General features: G+C 40.8%; 1 protein-coding gene across 1 annotated transcript; it reads left to right on the top strand.

Moving 5' to 3' along the window:
* Positions 1-9,369: 9,369 nt before the first annotated feature.
* On the top strand, positions 9,370-15,022 carry LOC133992160 (opsin-5-like). The gene is made up of 6 exons (XM_062430862.1): positions 9,370-9,508; positions 10,706-10,911; positions 12,978-13,077; positions 14,014-14,118; positions 14,211-14,434; positions 14,561-15,022. Exons 1-6 carry the CDS (start codon positions 9,370-9,372, stop codon positions 15,020-15,022), a joined length of 1,236 nt encoding a protein of 411 aa, XP_062286846.1.
* Positions 15,023-15,645: the final 623 nt, after the last annotated feature.

The raw sequence follows: 15,645 nt of genomic DNA, 5'->3' as shown, positions 1-15,645 counted from the left end.
GATGGTGTTTTTCAAAAAGTTCTTTGACACTGAATATATCCCATGTTTTCATGCCCTGAAGTGAACTAATCTAAGTTCATGTATTTTCTCTCCCACTGCAGCCTGCAGCCACAAAGCTGTAAAAGATTGTGGTGGACAGAGGGAAGTGAACTCTCTGTCATGCCTGCACATGACCTGCAAAGCCATTAATCTCAATAACCTCTGTGCGGTGATCAGGAGCTAAACCCTCTTCACTTCATAGAAACTGTGCAGATGTATCAGACTTAACATCTGTCAGTCCTGCTTGTCAGCACATCGCTACAAAGGTCTGTTTTCAGTCTCATATCCGGATGGTTAGGATTCCATTTTGTAAAAGCTAAATACGGCTATATGTCTGTATTAATTGGAGGAGAATAGTGATTTCTTTCCTCGGTGTCTCCTCATTTTTAGATCATGCTTAGGCTACATACTGGACTTGGACTGAGGTGGACATGTCAAGACGTGGGTTTGAGGCATGGAGGAAAGGAGGGACGATGCTGAGGGGAACGGTGCACTGTCAAGGTGAGCTGCAGGCTGCCCGGCGGTGCATTCCTTCAGCTCATGTGCAGCCAAAACTCTTGATGTAAAGTGAAAGTGCAAAGCATTTTTTTACAAGAATAATGCTCTGTCTGTCTGTCATTCTGCTTTTCCCACTCCCCTTGTCCACCCCTTTTTATCTCTTTGTTGCCCTTCCCTTGGGTCATTCATGTGAGGACAGGAGTGGTGAGTTCAGCTCCACCTCTGACCCCGGTCAGGTTCACTGTGCAGTTATTACACTATCAGTCCATTCCCATCTCACACTTTAGTGTGAACCATGCTCTCCAGCTCAGGAATAAAACATAATGTTTTTAAAAGATGATGTGATGATGGTGATCATATTTTATCATATTACAGGTGATGATAGTTATATGTTATCATAGTGTCATAGTCACTTAGCAGATCGACAGTGATGATGAACTTCAGCTGCACTTTAAGTGAACTTGCACAGGAAAAAGCAGAGTGCTCTACATTGACACTGGAAGACTGGGCTGGACGACCCCCCCCCCCCCCCCCCCCCCCACACACACACACACACACACACACACACACACACACAAGACAAGGTACAGCTGATGATAATGGCATTAGTTCTGTAGGAATTTATTCTGTAGCCAAAGGATCGGACATTTTTAAATTTTGGCCTGACAATGATGCTGCATGAATCGGGGGATAAAGGTTAGTACCACTCACTGAATGTCATTACCAAAGTTTACATCAACCTGTTCAATATTAATTAATGTATAATTAAATTTCTTAACCAAAGCATTGGGCAAACTGACTGACATTGCCATCCATTGATGCCAATTAAACAAACAGACTGGGTTGACACAGAAAGAGCAAATATTTTCTTCTTGATAAAATTAATTATCTTCTTGCTTAATTTTACCCAGAAGTCCAACTGAAATCAAAACATCTCTTATGCAAGAGCGAACTGGCCATGATAGCAGCCATACAAAATCACAACATAATGGCTTTTTAAGTCTTTAAAATCTGGATCACAAAGCTCACACAGCTGCTCTTTTACAAACACTCTTTTGTATGTGGTAGAATAGGCATGTACAAAGATTAAAGCAATTAAATGTAGGTTCTTGAATATGATTTGCTTTGGCAGGTATTGAGAGAGTTACGCAAAACACACATTCCTGCACTGGCATTAGCATTAGACCTGAAAGGACTGAAGCAGTTTGCAGAGTCACAGGTTTGCAGATCTGGACATGTTGGCATGCTCTGCCTGCTGGTTACCACACTTTAAGTCTCCTCCTGTGATCTGAATAAAATATACCAAAATAGCTTATTTATGGAAAAAGACAATATAGAAGCTCATATGTTTTGCTGTCTGCATCCCCTCATGATAGAGACCTATCATTTGATATATCTCATCTGTACCTATTTATCACAGTGCATGCAACATACTGTGTTCTGACATTTAATCACGCATTCCTGTCCATTCGTGCAGGACATCAAAATCTATCAAAGACGTCCCGGTGAAACATGCCTACAGTGAGGTTTAGTTTCATCAGGATGTTTCAAAGCAGACTGTCTTGGCCACACGCCCAGGAACAGGCCTGGAGCTCTTTCATCTCTCTGTGTCCTACAGCATCTCACAGGTTCTCACAGCGCCACTCGCAACACAATACAATACAACACACAGTTTTGTGCTATTTACTTTGTAGTTTGTGGTGCATTGTGTCGATTTGTGGCTCTGTGGGGTAGCTTGACATGATTAGGAAGATTCCCTTGGGGTCAAAATCCTTGAAATTGTTAAGCCAACATGTTAATATTTATATTTTTGGCAACCACAACACTGGTTTGTGGAATAAAGAACTCTTTACAGTACTTTGTATTTCCAGAAATTGCTCCTTTTTTGCTTTCTTTAATTCCAACAATCAGCAGGGACCCACACTATCTGAGTCTAGATCAGAGTCTGCAATGAAACCTGGACCTTGAAACTGGACCTGACGCCCAGGAGTACTCAACCATGGAGCAGACCTTGACCTCTGTCACATGACCTCTTTAACAGATGTCTCCCTATCCACAGAATTAGACCATGAGGTGCAATCTACTGGGGGATGGGACAGGGGAATGAGGTCACTCTGAGGATGTTGTTTTTCAAATGTATCACATCGGCTTTCACGGTAATTCCCTGAGTAACCTGAACTTTGTGGTAAACATTGTCTGAAAGCGTCAACGACCAATTGAACTTGAGAATAGACTTCACTGAGGAGAAATACACTAGGACTGAGTCACAGGAAGAGCTGCATCTGCCAGTACTTTTAAACTGAGACACTGCCTCTCATGGAACAGGAAGAAAACCAGAGCCAGTGAATGACTGCAGTGATTATTAGATATATCAGAGTAAAGCAGCACCAAGGGTTATAAAGTTTAATGTGCACCATCGCAGCATCCTGTGTAAATCACTGTGTAATTAGAGTAAAGTGTGAATTAACCTGTGCAATGTTCCCAATGGTAATACTGATACCTGGCATCATGTGGCATATATAGCCACAGAGCTTATTACCACAGTCAAACCTGTATTTAAAAACCTTGACAGAGCATTAATGACCATCAAGCAAAGAGTATTTGAGTCGCATGTGGCTGGTTTATGTAAATTTGTGGACATCACATGCAGCTAAGAAACTGCTGCAGCTGCTTGGCTTCTATTTGCACCCAAGCACTAGCTTTAGCATGCTGCCAGCTTTCACACGCTGGGAGCAAGGAACAGATTACAGTGATCAAATTAATATCTGGGCTGATGTAGTACCAGGAGGCATTATTTATGGAAAGTATGCCACTGGGATCCTCCAAGGTTGAATACATTTATTTTATCCTTCATCACTCAGATTTTCAGTAGTAGCAGATTTTCTGAGAAGATTTAATTGAGACACAAACTGTTAACATACAATACCATGTGACTGGTATGTTAAGTGGAAGACCAGATCTTACCAGGTGTTCTACAGCTGGACATTGTACGCTTAAGTGAGTCACACAGACCATCTGGTATGTTATCCAGGTGGTCAGGAAAATGCTTCCTTTTAAGTGATACCAGGTTTGAGAAGGTTGCGCCTTCACATATGGAAATTAGCTGGAGAAAGGAGGTGAAAAGACTTCTCTACTTCTGCCATGTACAGAGTGCACCTACCCATCTTTGTACACTAATGACGTGTCTTCTTGCACCTGATCTGAATTTATTTTGGCACATATAATTATAAGCCAGTGCCTACGCTACTTAGGAAGAAAAAGGCATCTGATAACTGTAACAATAGCTAACAATATATATTTGCATACCACCTTACAAAGAGTATATTGTCTCAGTATGTCTCATACTGTACAAATCCCATTGAATTAACTGTATGATGTGAACAGACACATTTGAATTTCCACTAGCCTCATTATGTCTGTATGTTGAAATAATTTTTGCATTGTTGTTACTATTCTGTATTTTTCTATCTCTGTCACTACAGTGACCTAATTTCTTCCACAGGCATCAGTAGAGCTTTGTGTAATCAATTGAAACAATGCAAAATGTATCAGGTTTTCCATGATGTAGCACAAAGGTCTTGTTGTTTGCATGTTCTTCCAGATTCCTAAAACATGCAAGTCAGGAGAGATCAGACACACTGAAATACTCAATACACTTAAGAGTTGTTCACTGCCTTCTTTGTTCTTGTCATCTGTAGCCCCACATATAAATAACACAATGTGTAAAGTAGTAGATTTTTCATTAGCATGCAAATAATACTTAAGATTGTGTAGTGAATGTGTGGTTCAATCATTTTCTCCTTAAGCGTTTAGTGAAGTACATCTGAAACTCAGTAATTGATTACTTGACCAGAGGATTGAAAGGGGCCTTGGAGAGGCCACATTCATCTAGCAGGTCAGTTTGAAACTTGTCTTGTTCCTTCTTAATTAGGCCCAAACAGGCATGTGTCACGGGTCATCAGCTGTAGCAAGAGTGTCACCTTTAAGCATAACAAGTTTTTGCTGAGGGAGAGGATAATGGTCTGACCCAATAACCTCCCGTCACACATGGGTCAACTCATCGACCCTGATGGGGAGACGGGACAGCTGAGAACATCTATGTCGTTAATGGGGTCATGCGTTTCTAAGGAGATTTGTAGTGCTTGTTTGATGTAACTTTGATCCTAACTGACAGTTTCAAGCTTGTTGACTTATTTCCACCATCGACCAAGGCGCCCATGTGTTGCAACGCTTCAGGTTGGGGGACAGGTGGGCTTCCCTCAAGATGTCTATAGAGATCTGCAATGTGATAGATCGTCAAGCTCATGCAGCTGTAGCTCCTCTGAGGAGCAAGGTCACTAATCTCCCCAATCCCCAGAAGGCCTGAGGAGAGTATCTAGGGTCCAGTGTCAGAGCACAAACCTTTCATTCAGACCAAGTAGGAGGCTGAAGCAAAGAACCATCAGTAGTCTCTCCACAGTGCCAAGCCGGGCTGCAACACTGCCAGCTACTCCAGATAAGCTTCAGTGAAGCGAAGGGCTCAGTCTGCGAGACATCACGTAGAAAGTGTGTCAATTAAGTTTTCCTGGAAATGATTACTTTTTTTGTGTGTTTAAAAAAACATATTGTCCATGCTGCGCCCGGTTGTGTTAAGTTATGTAAAGTTTCATTTGCAGATTTACATTTCCGCATGGAAATCACTCCATATTTTGGCAAAATATCCACTCATGTCAAAACTGTTGTGCCGACTGTGTCGGAAGAGGTGTGTATTCATCACTAAATGAGACCTACTTACATAAGTTACCTGCTTAAACAAACAGACTCCGGAGGAGAAATTGCAAACTGGACCCTGTGCCTAAATAAATGTTTTCATGTGGTTCAGAGCCAAAGTTCTTGAGCCACAAAAAACAATCCACATTGCTCCTTGGGCTTGACACAGAGGCTGTTTTCACAAGTTATTAAGTACATTCAGAACAATTAATATATTATTTTCCTATGGTGTACAGGCTATTATGCAAAAAGTATTAAAACAACAGTGCAGCCCCTTTCTCTTCAGATAAGACCAATAATACAAAGTGCTCTTTTCCTGCATGCAATTTCATGAAACTGAACTGGACCACAAAACTAAAGATCTGTAACACCTTGCACTTGTTTTTTAGTAATTGTATTTTAAAGAGCAACCTCTATTTCTGCTGCTCTACCTCATCAAGGCAGGGAACTGTTTTGGTGCAGGGGGAAAAGGAGAAACAGTCCAGCCTTTGTACCTGTGGTAAAGTCACTGTATGAACTGTGGACTTCACTGATGGATTTCAGAAACTTTTACCTTATGAGAAGCTGTCTAATTCTTCCCTAACATATCGTGTTTAATATCCATATTTTGTCCAGATTATGTCATCAGGCTCAGTGATGGGAACACGGATTTATCACATGAATTATGAAAGAAAACACCATGTGTAGTATTACTGCAAAATATCAAACTTACAATCGCTTGAAAAATACTATGAAGACGCCCAACTCTGTGATCCAATATCACCCCTAAGAGACTAGAGGTGTGAACACATAGTGGGCAGGCAGTGGTGGTCTAAGGTTTTTGTTACTGGAGCTGTGCCATCTTCACCTGTAGGCCAACTTGATGTTCCTGTAAATTAGTTTAGAGAGTCAAGGGGAGTGAAGAAATGTTTCCACATTTTCAATTTAGTATCACGTTTTCTTTTCTCATGTAGATTATCTTACTTCTCTGCATTGAGCTGAATTTAAAGGTTTATGGCAAGAAGCTCTGTCACAGGTCCAACAGTCACATATGAGGGACAATGCATTAAAAAAAGTCAAACTCTGACAAACCTTCTTGAGCAGACATACAAAACAAATTTCCTCCTTGCTGGCCAAATGAGTGTAAATAGCTGTAACTTACGTGACATAAATAAGTCACTAATATCATGCACAGACTGACCAAAAAAAATGACAGGCAAGCCATTTACCTCCATACTGTGTTGAGCCTTCATACAAGCAGTCCCTGTGTCGGAGCGCTCTAGTTTAGTGACATGGAGAGAGAACGTGTGTAGACCTTTTTAAGGAGATCCTCTATTGGTCTCTTGACCTGGTGTATGTCCTCTGTGAAGAGGGACTTTGTTGCCCTCAGACAGCTCGTAGCCTTTAACACATACCTCCATAATAGTATCTGTGTCTGTGATTTTCCATTTGGAAAATTGTGAGCTTTCAACCTCACATCCCAGGCTTCACTTGACAGAGAGAGAGCGAGAGCAAGCGTAATCATCATAAGCCTAATGATACAGTGGTCTACTGTGGCTCCACTGTGATCGCCAAGCTTCACACACACATGCCAAAGCATACAGAAGAAGTTAAGCTAATCTTGATGTCTTTAACATGCTAACACCTGAGCATTGTGCAGTGTACAGTGCATGTCACTGCTTTATGCTTCACTTTGCAGACCTAACGTATGTAAAACTTAACATAAGAATACATTGAGAACAGAGCATAAATGTCTGGATGTCAATGGACCTACATGCAAACACATGTCTCATGTCTCCTGATATTACTAACAGTGTCCTTAGCACTTGCTGGATGCAGGTTCTTCCTTGACCTTTAGCCTTACCTTAGCAGTGTAATCCCAGTAGCAGCTGTCCTCAACACTGACAGCACGACAAGTGTTGCTCACTTGCTTCCAAACGGTCTAATTTCACTTTCACTGTAAGAGGATGGGATTCCTAACTACTGTATGTGTAAGGATCATTCATGAAAATTATGTGAACAATATGCCATGACCTCTCATTGGAAACACTAAAACATGAGCTGCTATGTTTCACTATGAGGTTTTTGTATGATGCTGCCCACAGCCATTATCACATTATCCACTTTAACCAGTAGACTCATACCACAGAGGCATCAGAAAACTCTCAACTCTACGGGCGGCACACACAGGGATCACTGCAGAGCTTGTCGTGCTGCGTCTCTGGGTGAAGGTGGGGGTGAGCAATGACTGGGTTCAGTGTGTGCTGTTGGACGGGTGACAGTTGGGGTCAGAGGTTCACTTTCCCTTCAGCTCCGTCTCTCTCTCTCCAGACTGGCTTTCAGAGGCTCAAAGAAAGGGTTTGATGAGGAGGACTCGGAAGCACCGAGGCATCTGGCAGCAGCAACCCTTCCCTCCACATCCTGAGGGCCGGCAGAACTGCTCTGTGGCGGCCAGAGGAGGGAAACAAGGTGCACACTGTGATCTAAACACAGACTGAGGAGGAGGGGCGGGGGGTGCGGTTCAGGTTACCCCTTCGGTAGGTGTTTTGCCACAGAGAAGCTCACTGTGAAGAGGAGAAGGGTGGAGGTGGGTAGATGTGGTGCAATTGTACGTTTACAGAGAACAAAAGGATTTTAATTGATGAAATTGCACCAGCATGTGTTAAAGAAGTCCCCCAAACACCCCTTCTCCTCGATAGATGGCTTTTTGTTTCTGACTGTGATACTGTAAAAGCGCCAGATGCTCTCACACTTACATCAGAGTCAATGAATTTGTCAAGCCACACATTTTCTCACACTCTTTTATATGATCTACATCTGTCGTCAGTGTACTTTTAGTTGACTTTGCTGTACATTTTAGTGAAGTGCAGTCACGCAAACAGGACTAAAGCGCTCACCTGTATGACCCTTCCTAAATGGAAATGATTAGTGAAAACTAGAACATGCCTCAGGAGATAAGGCAGTCACTCTTAGTCATTGTAGCATGAGTTATGTACAGGATACAAACTTTTTTTTTTTAGTAATGGTTAGGGCAACGTAAATTGTTGCCAGACCATACAGTACAGTATGGGACCTTGTTCACTAATTCTGTTACACACTGACTCCATAATAAGACCATATAAATGAACAATAATGACCTAATGGTGGTCTGTAGTGTCTTTATTATTGTATTATAACATGCAAAGGAAATGCTCTACTTAAAGACAATGATTTCCTGCCTTGTATCTAACTCTTAGCAAGAAATGTTGAACAGTTCCTCCAACATTTGGGCAACTTGGACAATGTGGAACAATGTGTAATCAAACACATATCTTCATTGTGTTCACATTTTTTCAATCAATCTTTAATGAAGTGTTTTTTTAACGCTGTCAAAATGAACCAAAGTATCAGCTGAAAGAAAGTTTAGCTAAAGCATTTGGACATTTCACTTGCTATATTGTGGATTGTGCACTTAGTGGTTGAAGACCAATTGAGTTTAAGGAATGTTTTTTATCAACATTTTGTGTTCAGTAATTAGTTCAGTAATTACAAGATGTTAATGAAAGTTTGACATACCGTTTAATTTCAATGTTGCCCTGATGTCTTGGTGGAAAAGTCCAACATCATGAACTTTCAAATTGGCTGCTAAACAGAATTGCATTCACATAACATTTTCTTAGAAAACAGCAGCAGGAAGATAAATAATAAACACATTTAACCAATGGCAGTGTGTAATTTGGAGACATTTTGGTAGGTTTGGACTCTCCTGAAGGCCTTAAGTGTCTTCACTGGAGATGAGTATTAGGACTTAAAATTAATTTAAGATCAAAGGAACCCCTCCTAACGTATTCCCATTTAGTAGACAGCTGACAAGATGTTTCCTTGTTAGCTAAGATTTCCCCCCAAAATCTCTATCTGCTTAGTTGGTAAGAAATAGGATTATAGCTACAATCATTTGGACAGTGAGTGGTGAGGTATTAGTGACTACATCTAAGCTGGATTTAAAGTGTACATACCAGTCATCCCCACTGGTTTAACACAGGAGTATCTGTTGAAAGCAGAAGAGAGAGCACAGCTACTGTAGAGGACAGCAAGAGTCCATGCTGTTGTATCCATATTTAGGCCATGGAAATAACGTTGAAGGGTTTTCCTATGAAGGTTGTCAATATTCCATGGAGGAATAATAACCTTAGCAATCTGCATACAGACCCTCCTCTATCCGAACAAGGAGAGACTATCATTGGAGTCTACCTGATAGTGTTAGGTAAGTCTACTGTTAAATATTGTTGTGTGTTATACATTGTTAATAGTTAATACATTTATAAATCATAACTCTTCTCAGGGAGGACCTCTCACTGAGAATGCCTTTTGTCCTTTAATGTTCAGGGTATTAGAAAGAGAGAGTCATGTGTTATTGTCAAGAACAAAAACCACTGTTTTGTGTTTCCAAAGGCGAGTCCACCACTGACACGGTGGCCGACACAGTTTGGCTTGTGTGGGTGGCACTGATTGTCTGCTGGTCCACGCCGACTCATGCAGCCAAGGGATTTTTTTAAACACAGAGACTGAGTTATAAAAAGATGAAAGATTCTCACCACTGTTATCTAACATGGAGTTAAAAATACTTAATGTTGAACGTCCATAACTATGCCTGCTGTTCGAGTCTTTATTTAAAATTTAGGTTTAAGTTACCGAGTAGTTAAGCAGCTAACACAATGACACAGATCAGAAACTATAAACAGCACGTTACTCCTTTCTACTCTGTTCTTATCTTTTCTACATGCTATTCTTTACTTTATGTTACTGCACTCTATTACACAATACACTACTTTTCTACTGTGCTCTATTATGACATTTTGTATTGCACTCTTCTATATTCTGCACTAGCTGACTCTATTCTGCTATGCTATCCACTCTATTACACTGTAATTTATTCTATACTCTATTATTACTATACTATACTATACTATACTATACTATACTATACTATACTATACTATGCTATGCTATGCTATGCTATGCTATCGTGTACTATATACTTCTCAACTCAGCTAATTATGTGGTTCACTCTGCTACACAATAGCATACAATAATACTGCATTATACTATACTATACTATACTATACCATACTATACTATACCATACTATACACTTCTGTACTGTACCTTACTGTACTATACAGCAATGAACTGTACTATAATATTCTATAACAAACACTTATCAACTTAGCTATACTAAACTTAAAAATACTCTACTACTTTATACTGTACTGTACTCTGCTCTACTATTCGTCACCCCACTATTATATACTATACACTTCTCTGCTCGACTATACTAGAATTTTAAATCATGCTGTACTCTCTCCTAAACTATGTTAAGGTTACCATACAACACTCCATTATATGTATGTGTGTTCCACTCAGTATGTACTAAATATGCTGTGTGTTTGTCTCTCCCTAGGATGGCTGTCCTGGTTTGGAAACAGTTTAGTGATGTTTGTGCTGTACAGACAACGGGCAGCACTTCAGCCAACAGATTTCCTCACTTTAAATCTTGCCATCTCTGATGCCAGCATCTCAGTATTCGGCTACTCCAGAGGGATTCTAGAAATATTCAATATCTTCAAGGATAATGGATATCTGATCACCTGGATTTGGACTTGCCAGGTAAAATCAACACAAACACAAATACTTGATTTAAAAGCACTACATTTAAAAGTGTAATTTGTGTTCATATTTATGCCATATCTGATCTAATTTCACAACAATCTTAACAATTATTCAAATCCCAGGAATGTTGGTTTTAAATTTACTTCAGCCTATTAAGGTAATGACTGTGCAAAGCTTGCAAAACAAAACATGTGTGTATGATCTGCTTTCTTGGCCAATCCCCAATTAATGAAGTACATTAAAAGAATCTGTGGAAGTCTATCGGTAAAGTGTGAATGCGTGAGTGTGCGTATGTGTGTGAGTGTGTGAGTGTGTGTGTGTGTGTGTATGTAGAGGGGATTATGCTAGTAGCCATGTGGGCTGGAGGTTAAATCTGTAATGAGATTACCCCTGTGGAGGCCTTTAAATGGGGGAAAACTCTTCAAGCAGCGTGGCACCTGTCAACAACCAAACAGGAAACAAATACAGTCACAGCCGCAGGGTGGTGATATGTTGTATAATTTAATTATGTGATTTACGCTGTTAAATTATGACAAGTAATTTGTATTAAATTAAAAGATGAGTTGTTGTTTATAATGTAAGTTGCACCATTCATTCCTGGTAGCCTCCTTCCACAGCCTCTGCTTGAAATGAAATAGTTGTCATACTTTAGGTTGGAATTCATCCAGGGTATTTTTCTTGCTCAAGGCTAGCTGTGGTGGAAACCGTGATATCCGTGCTGCAGAGAGTGAACTCTCTGAGGAATCATACAAAAACAAGCTGGTATAACAAGAACACTTTCAGTCTCAGAGGCATAAACCCCAAAATCTGAGTGAGAGAGATACTGTAAATAGAGGGCTGCTGCTGTTGGACGTCAGTGCAGCCACTGAGGTGATCTCATCTCTCAGACATCCAATCACAGGTTTTCAGGTGAAGGAGAAATATTGGGATAGCAGTACGCCCCTCTCTGTTTCACATTCCCCTGAGAGTGGTGAGCTGAGTAAGGGGGGGGGGGGGGGGGGGGGGGGGGGGGGGGGGTGTCAGGAATAAACAAGGGAAAAGTAAGAAGTGACAGAAATAGAGGAGGGAAGGAACAGGAAGGTGAAGGAGACAGGCATGTGAGAAGCATTAGCAGATTACTGCATGGAGCATGATGGGACATGAACACTTGCAAGCTGAGCCAGATCCCTGTGTTTTGCACCCTATGGGAAAGGATATTTTTGAATAGGATGGAGCCTTGTGGGACTCTTTGATGTTGAAAGGGGAAATTTGGAGAAAGGATTGTTCAAGCAGTGAACACCAACAAGCCATTACTTTACACATACTTGTCCTATGATCCAAAATGTCCAGATTCACAACATATTTTCTTGTCAGTCAGGACAGAGACTGAGATGAACAGGGAACATCAGGCCACCATCCTTACGCACCTGGTCCTGAATTCTTTAAAAACACTAAATGTACAATAACCCAGTTTCAAGGTAAAATCCAGACAGGCCAGAGACTGACAGTCCAGTAATCTGCAGAATGTGAGGGTGAAAAAACGTGATGACGGACAGTAATAGGATTACAAGTAAGGACGATCAAGACCCTAATCAGTGAAAGACCTTAACTGATCCATGTCACCTGGAAATGGCACAGCAGGGAGATCGAGCCAGACTGAAACACAGTAGCATAATTCCCTTTAAGAAGAGCTGCAATTAAAAGATTAGCCTTATCATTTGCCTTTTCAAACAATGGGCGGAATATTAGAATGCATTATTCTTTGCTTTATTGAGCAGTTTGAATAAGCTTGTTATCTATCTTCTTTTTACAGAAATAAGGATGAATTTCATAGATGTCTTACAGTGAGGGTTTACATTTTAATTTCCCAGTGCTGATCCTACATGTTGCAGAAATGTTCAGCGTCTGAAACATGTCAGATCTTCAACTGTAGAGTCTTTAGCTGATAAAGTCCAAAGCAAAACAAAGTCAAAAGATAAAGGTCTGGAACAATTAGACAAGCACCCTGAGGCTCAAGTGACTGGCCAAAGATGCTTTGAAGATATGTCATGACTCACCAACCCCTTCTTTCTGTCTCCTTCCAGGTAGACGGCTTCTTCACATTGCTCTTTGGTCTTGCAAGCATCAACACCTTGACCGTAATCAGTGTCACCAGATACATCAAGGGATGCCACCCAAACAAAGGTTAGATCCCATATTCAAATGAGAAAAAATGAAGAAAGCTTCTTGACTAGCGTCTTTACCGTCCTCACATTCCTGTAGTTCTTATCTGACAGAAAGAGCGTTTTTCAGTTTTAATGAAACCTTATTACCGTCAGCCGTGGAAACAGTTACCACTTGTCTCCCGTAATTCCATTTACATTTTGCCAACATGTCATTAAGTTAATTTGAGGTGACATTTTCTATTTTCGGGTGTAATTGATGCTGAAGAATGTTTTAATTATGTCTGTGTTTGGAGTGTTCACAAAACACAAGACATAAAAAAACCTGTGTGTGTATTTTTTTTACATCGGTGGTTAAGCTGTTGACATTGGTGGTACATGTCGGATAACATCCAGTGAATTATGTACATTATGTGCCAGAATACAACTTGATCCAACAAGTGCAATGTGGTTTTAGGTGAAAATAAAATAAATTAAGTAAAACATGTAGGTATCTAGCTGCACATGCAACAATATAAGCTAATACAGCAAGTAACCCACAGCAACAAAGTGATTGTATGCTAACTGTGCTGCTCGACATATGGTGTATTGACATAAGATATGTGTGTTCTGCTTGGAAACAGAGCAGACTGATTGATTTTTTCCCCCTGAATACAAAGCTATGTGTACTTTTACAACAGAGGTCCTTTCAGTCACAGATGTTTGCAAAGGCTAATATGAGAAAAGATCTCATTGTTCAATAAATGTCACAATCTGACATTCATAACAAGGCAAGAATGCTGCATCTTTAAGTGCCTCTCACTTTTTCTGTCCTGTGTTTGCCAAATTCAGCACATTTAACCTTTCTAGACCGCACACACACAAACAGCTGTTGAACTATTTGGGGATTTCTGGGAGGCAGGGTTGCCTATTGTGTTGTGTTCATTGTATTGCATTTCTTTGTTTTGTGTTTTTGCAGGTTTCTGCATCAGTATGAACACCATTGCTATATCACTCATCTGCATTTGGACTGGAGCGATGTTTTGGTCTGTTGCTCCGCTGCTGGGCTGGGGCAGTTACACAGGTCTGTTCATGTACCCATCTCATATAAAGGAGGGAATATGAGATGTTTATTTTATGAGCCATAATCTGATCCTCGTGTCTTATGTTTCATAGATCGAGGATATGGTACCTGTGAGGTGGACTGGTCGAAAGCCAATTACTCCACCATCCACAAGTCCTACATCATCTCCATCCTCGTCTTCTGCTTTTTCATTCCTGTGATGATCATGCTCTTCTCCTACATCTCCATCATCAACACAGTGAAAAGCACTAATGCCATGTCAGCTGATGGTTTCCTCACCACTCGCCAAAGAAAGGTGGAGAGAGATGTCACAAGGGTAGGTTAATAGCAAAGGGTTTGTTTAAAATAATTGATTGAGACTCTTTAAAGTGCCCTCTCAGTAATAAACTTCCTCACACATTATTTCCAGTCCTGACAATTGTTCCCTCATGTTCCTCTCTAGATTTCCATTGTAATCTGCACTGCTTTCATCATGGCCTGGTCGCCATATGCAGTGGTGTCTATGTGGTCAGCCTGGGGCTTCCATGTGCCAAGCACAACCAGCATCATCACTCGTCTTTTTGCCAAGTCTGCCAGCTTCTACAACCCACTCATCTACTTTGGCATGAGCTCCAAGTTTCGTAAGGACATCGCTGTGCTGTTGCCATGCACGGGACAGCACAAGGAGGTCGTCCATCTGCAACATTTCAAAAACTTCAAGCCCAAGGCTGATGCCCCGCCCCTACCTGCTTCACCTGCTGTCCAGAAACTGGAGGCGAAATACACACTGAAACAGTCCAATCATGACAGCGACTCAGGGGTCAACAGTCCTCCTCAGACTCCTCCATCTGACCCACAGGGGGTCTTCCACATCGATGTGCCCTCGCACATTGAAACATCAGAGTACTGGTGTGACAGGCTCTGAAGACTGTTCTCATTTTACCTGAATCAATACTTGAATTATGAGGGGAGATTGAGAGTATTTTTGTATTTTTTGGTCTTACCCGTGTTAATAAACTGTGTAAAATGTGTAACTACTGTCAATAAATTATTTTATGAATCTCATATGGGGTTTGTTTTTGGTCGTTGGGTTTTGTTTTTTTGCAGTCTTCCAGACTAAATTGGTAATGACAACATACAGTTTGGATCAATATTTTCTGGTTTTCCTGAATCTCCTTTTATTGTATGCATCTCATGAAATATGCAGTCAGATATGCATGATACAATCTAGAAACACTGAAGTATCCTCAACTCAACTGAGGCGTGTGATGGCACAGTATTCTGCATTTTCCCAGGCTGCCCCCAGAGACACTCATGCCATCAGATCCTCTATGTATCCCACATTCCCTGGAAGGAAGATGCTAGACAACATTCTCTTAAGCAGCATCTGCAATTTAGAGAGGAAACTCTCATTAAAGGAACAAGGGTGACTCTATTTTTACAGAAACATTTACGACAACTTGTTTTCTTCGGAGAGGCTTCCAAACTAATGGAACTGTTCAAAGAAACACTGAAATAGAGCCTGATCTTTTTTTCTGCAGTAACAAC

Source organism: Scomber scombrus, chromosome 12 (assembly GCF_963691925.1).
Source record: "Scomber scombrus chromosome 12, fScoSco1.1, whole genome shotgun sequence".
NCBI lineage: Eukaryota > Metazoa > Chordata > Actinopteri > Scombriformes > Scombridae > Scomber > Scomber scombrus.
Note: the sequence above shows the minus strand (reverse complement) of the source record. Positions and strands in the feature narration are given on the sequence as shown.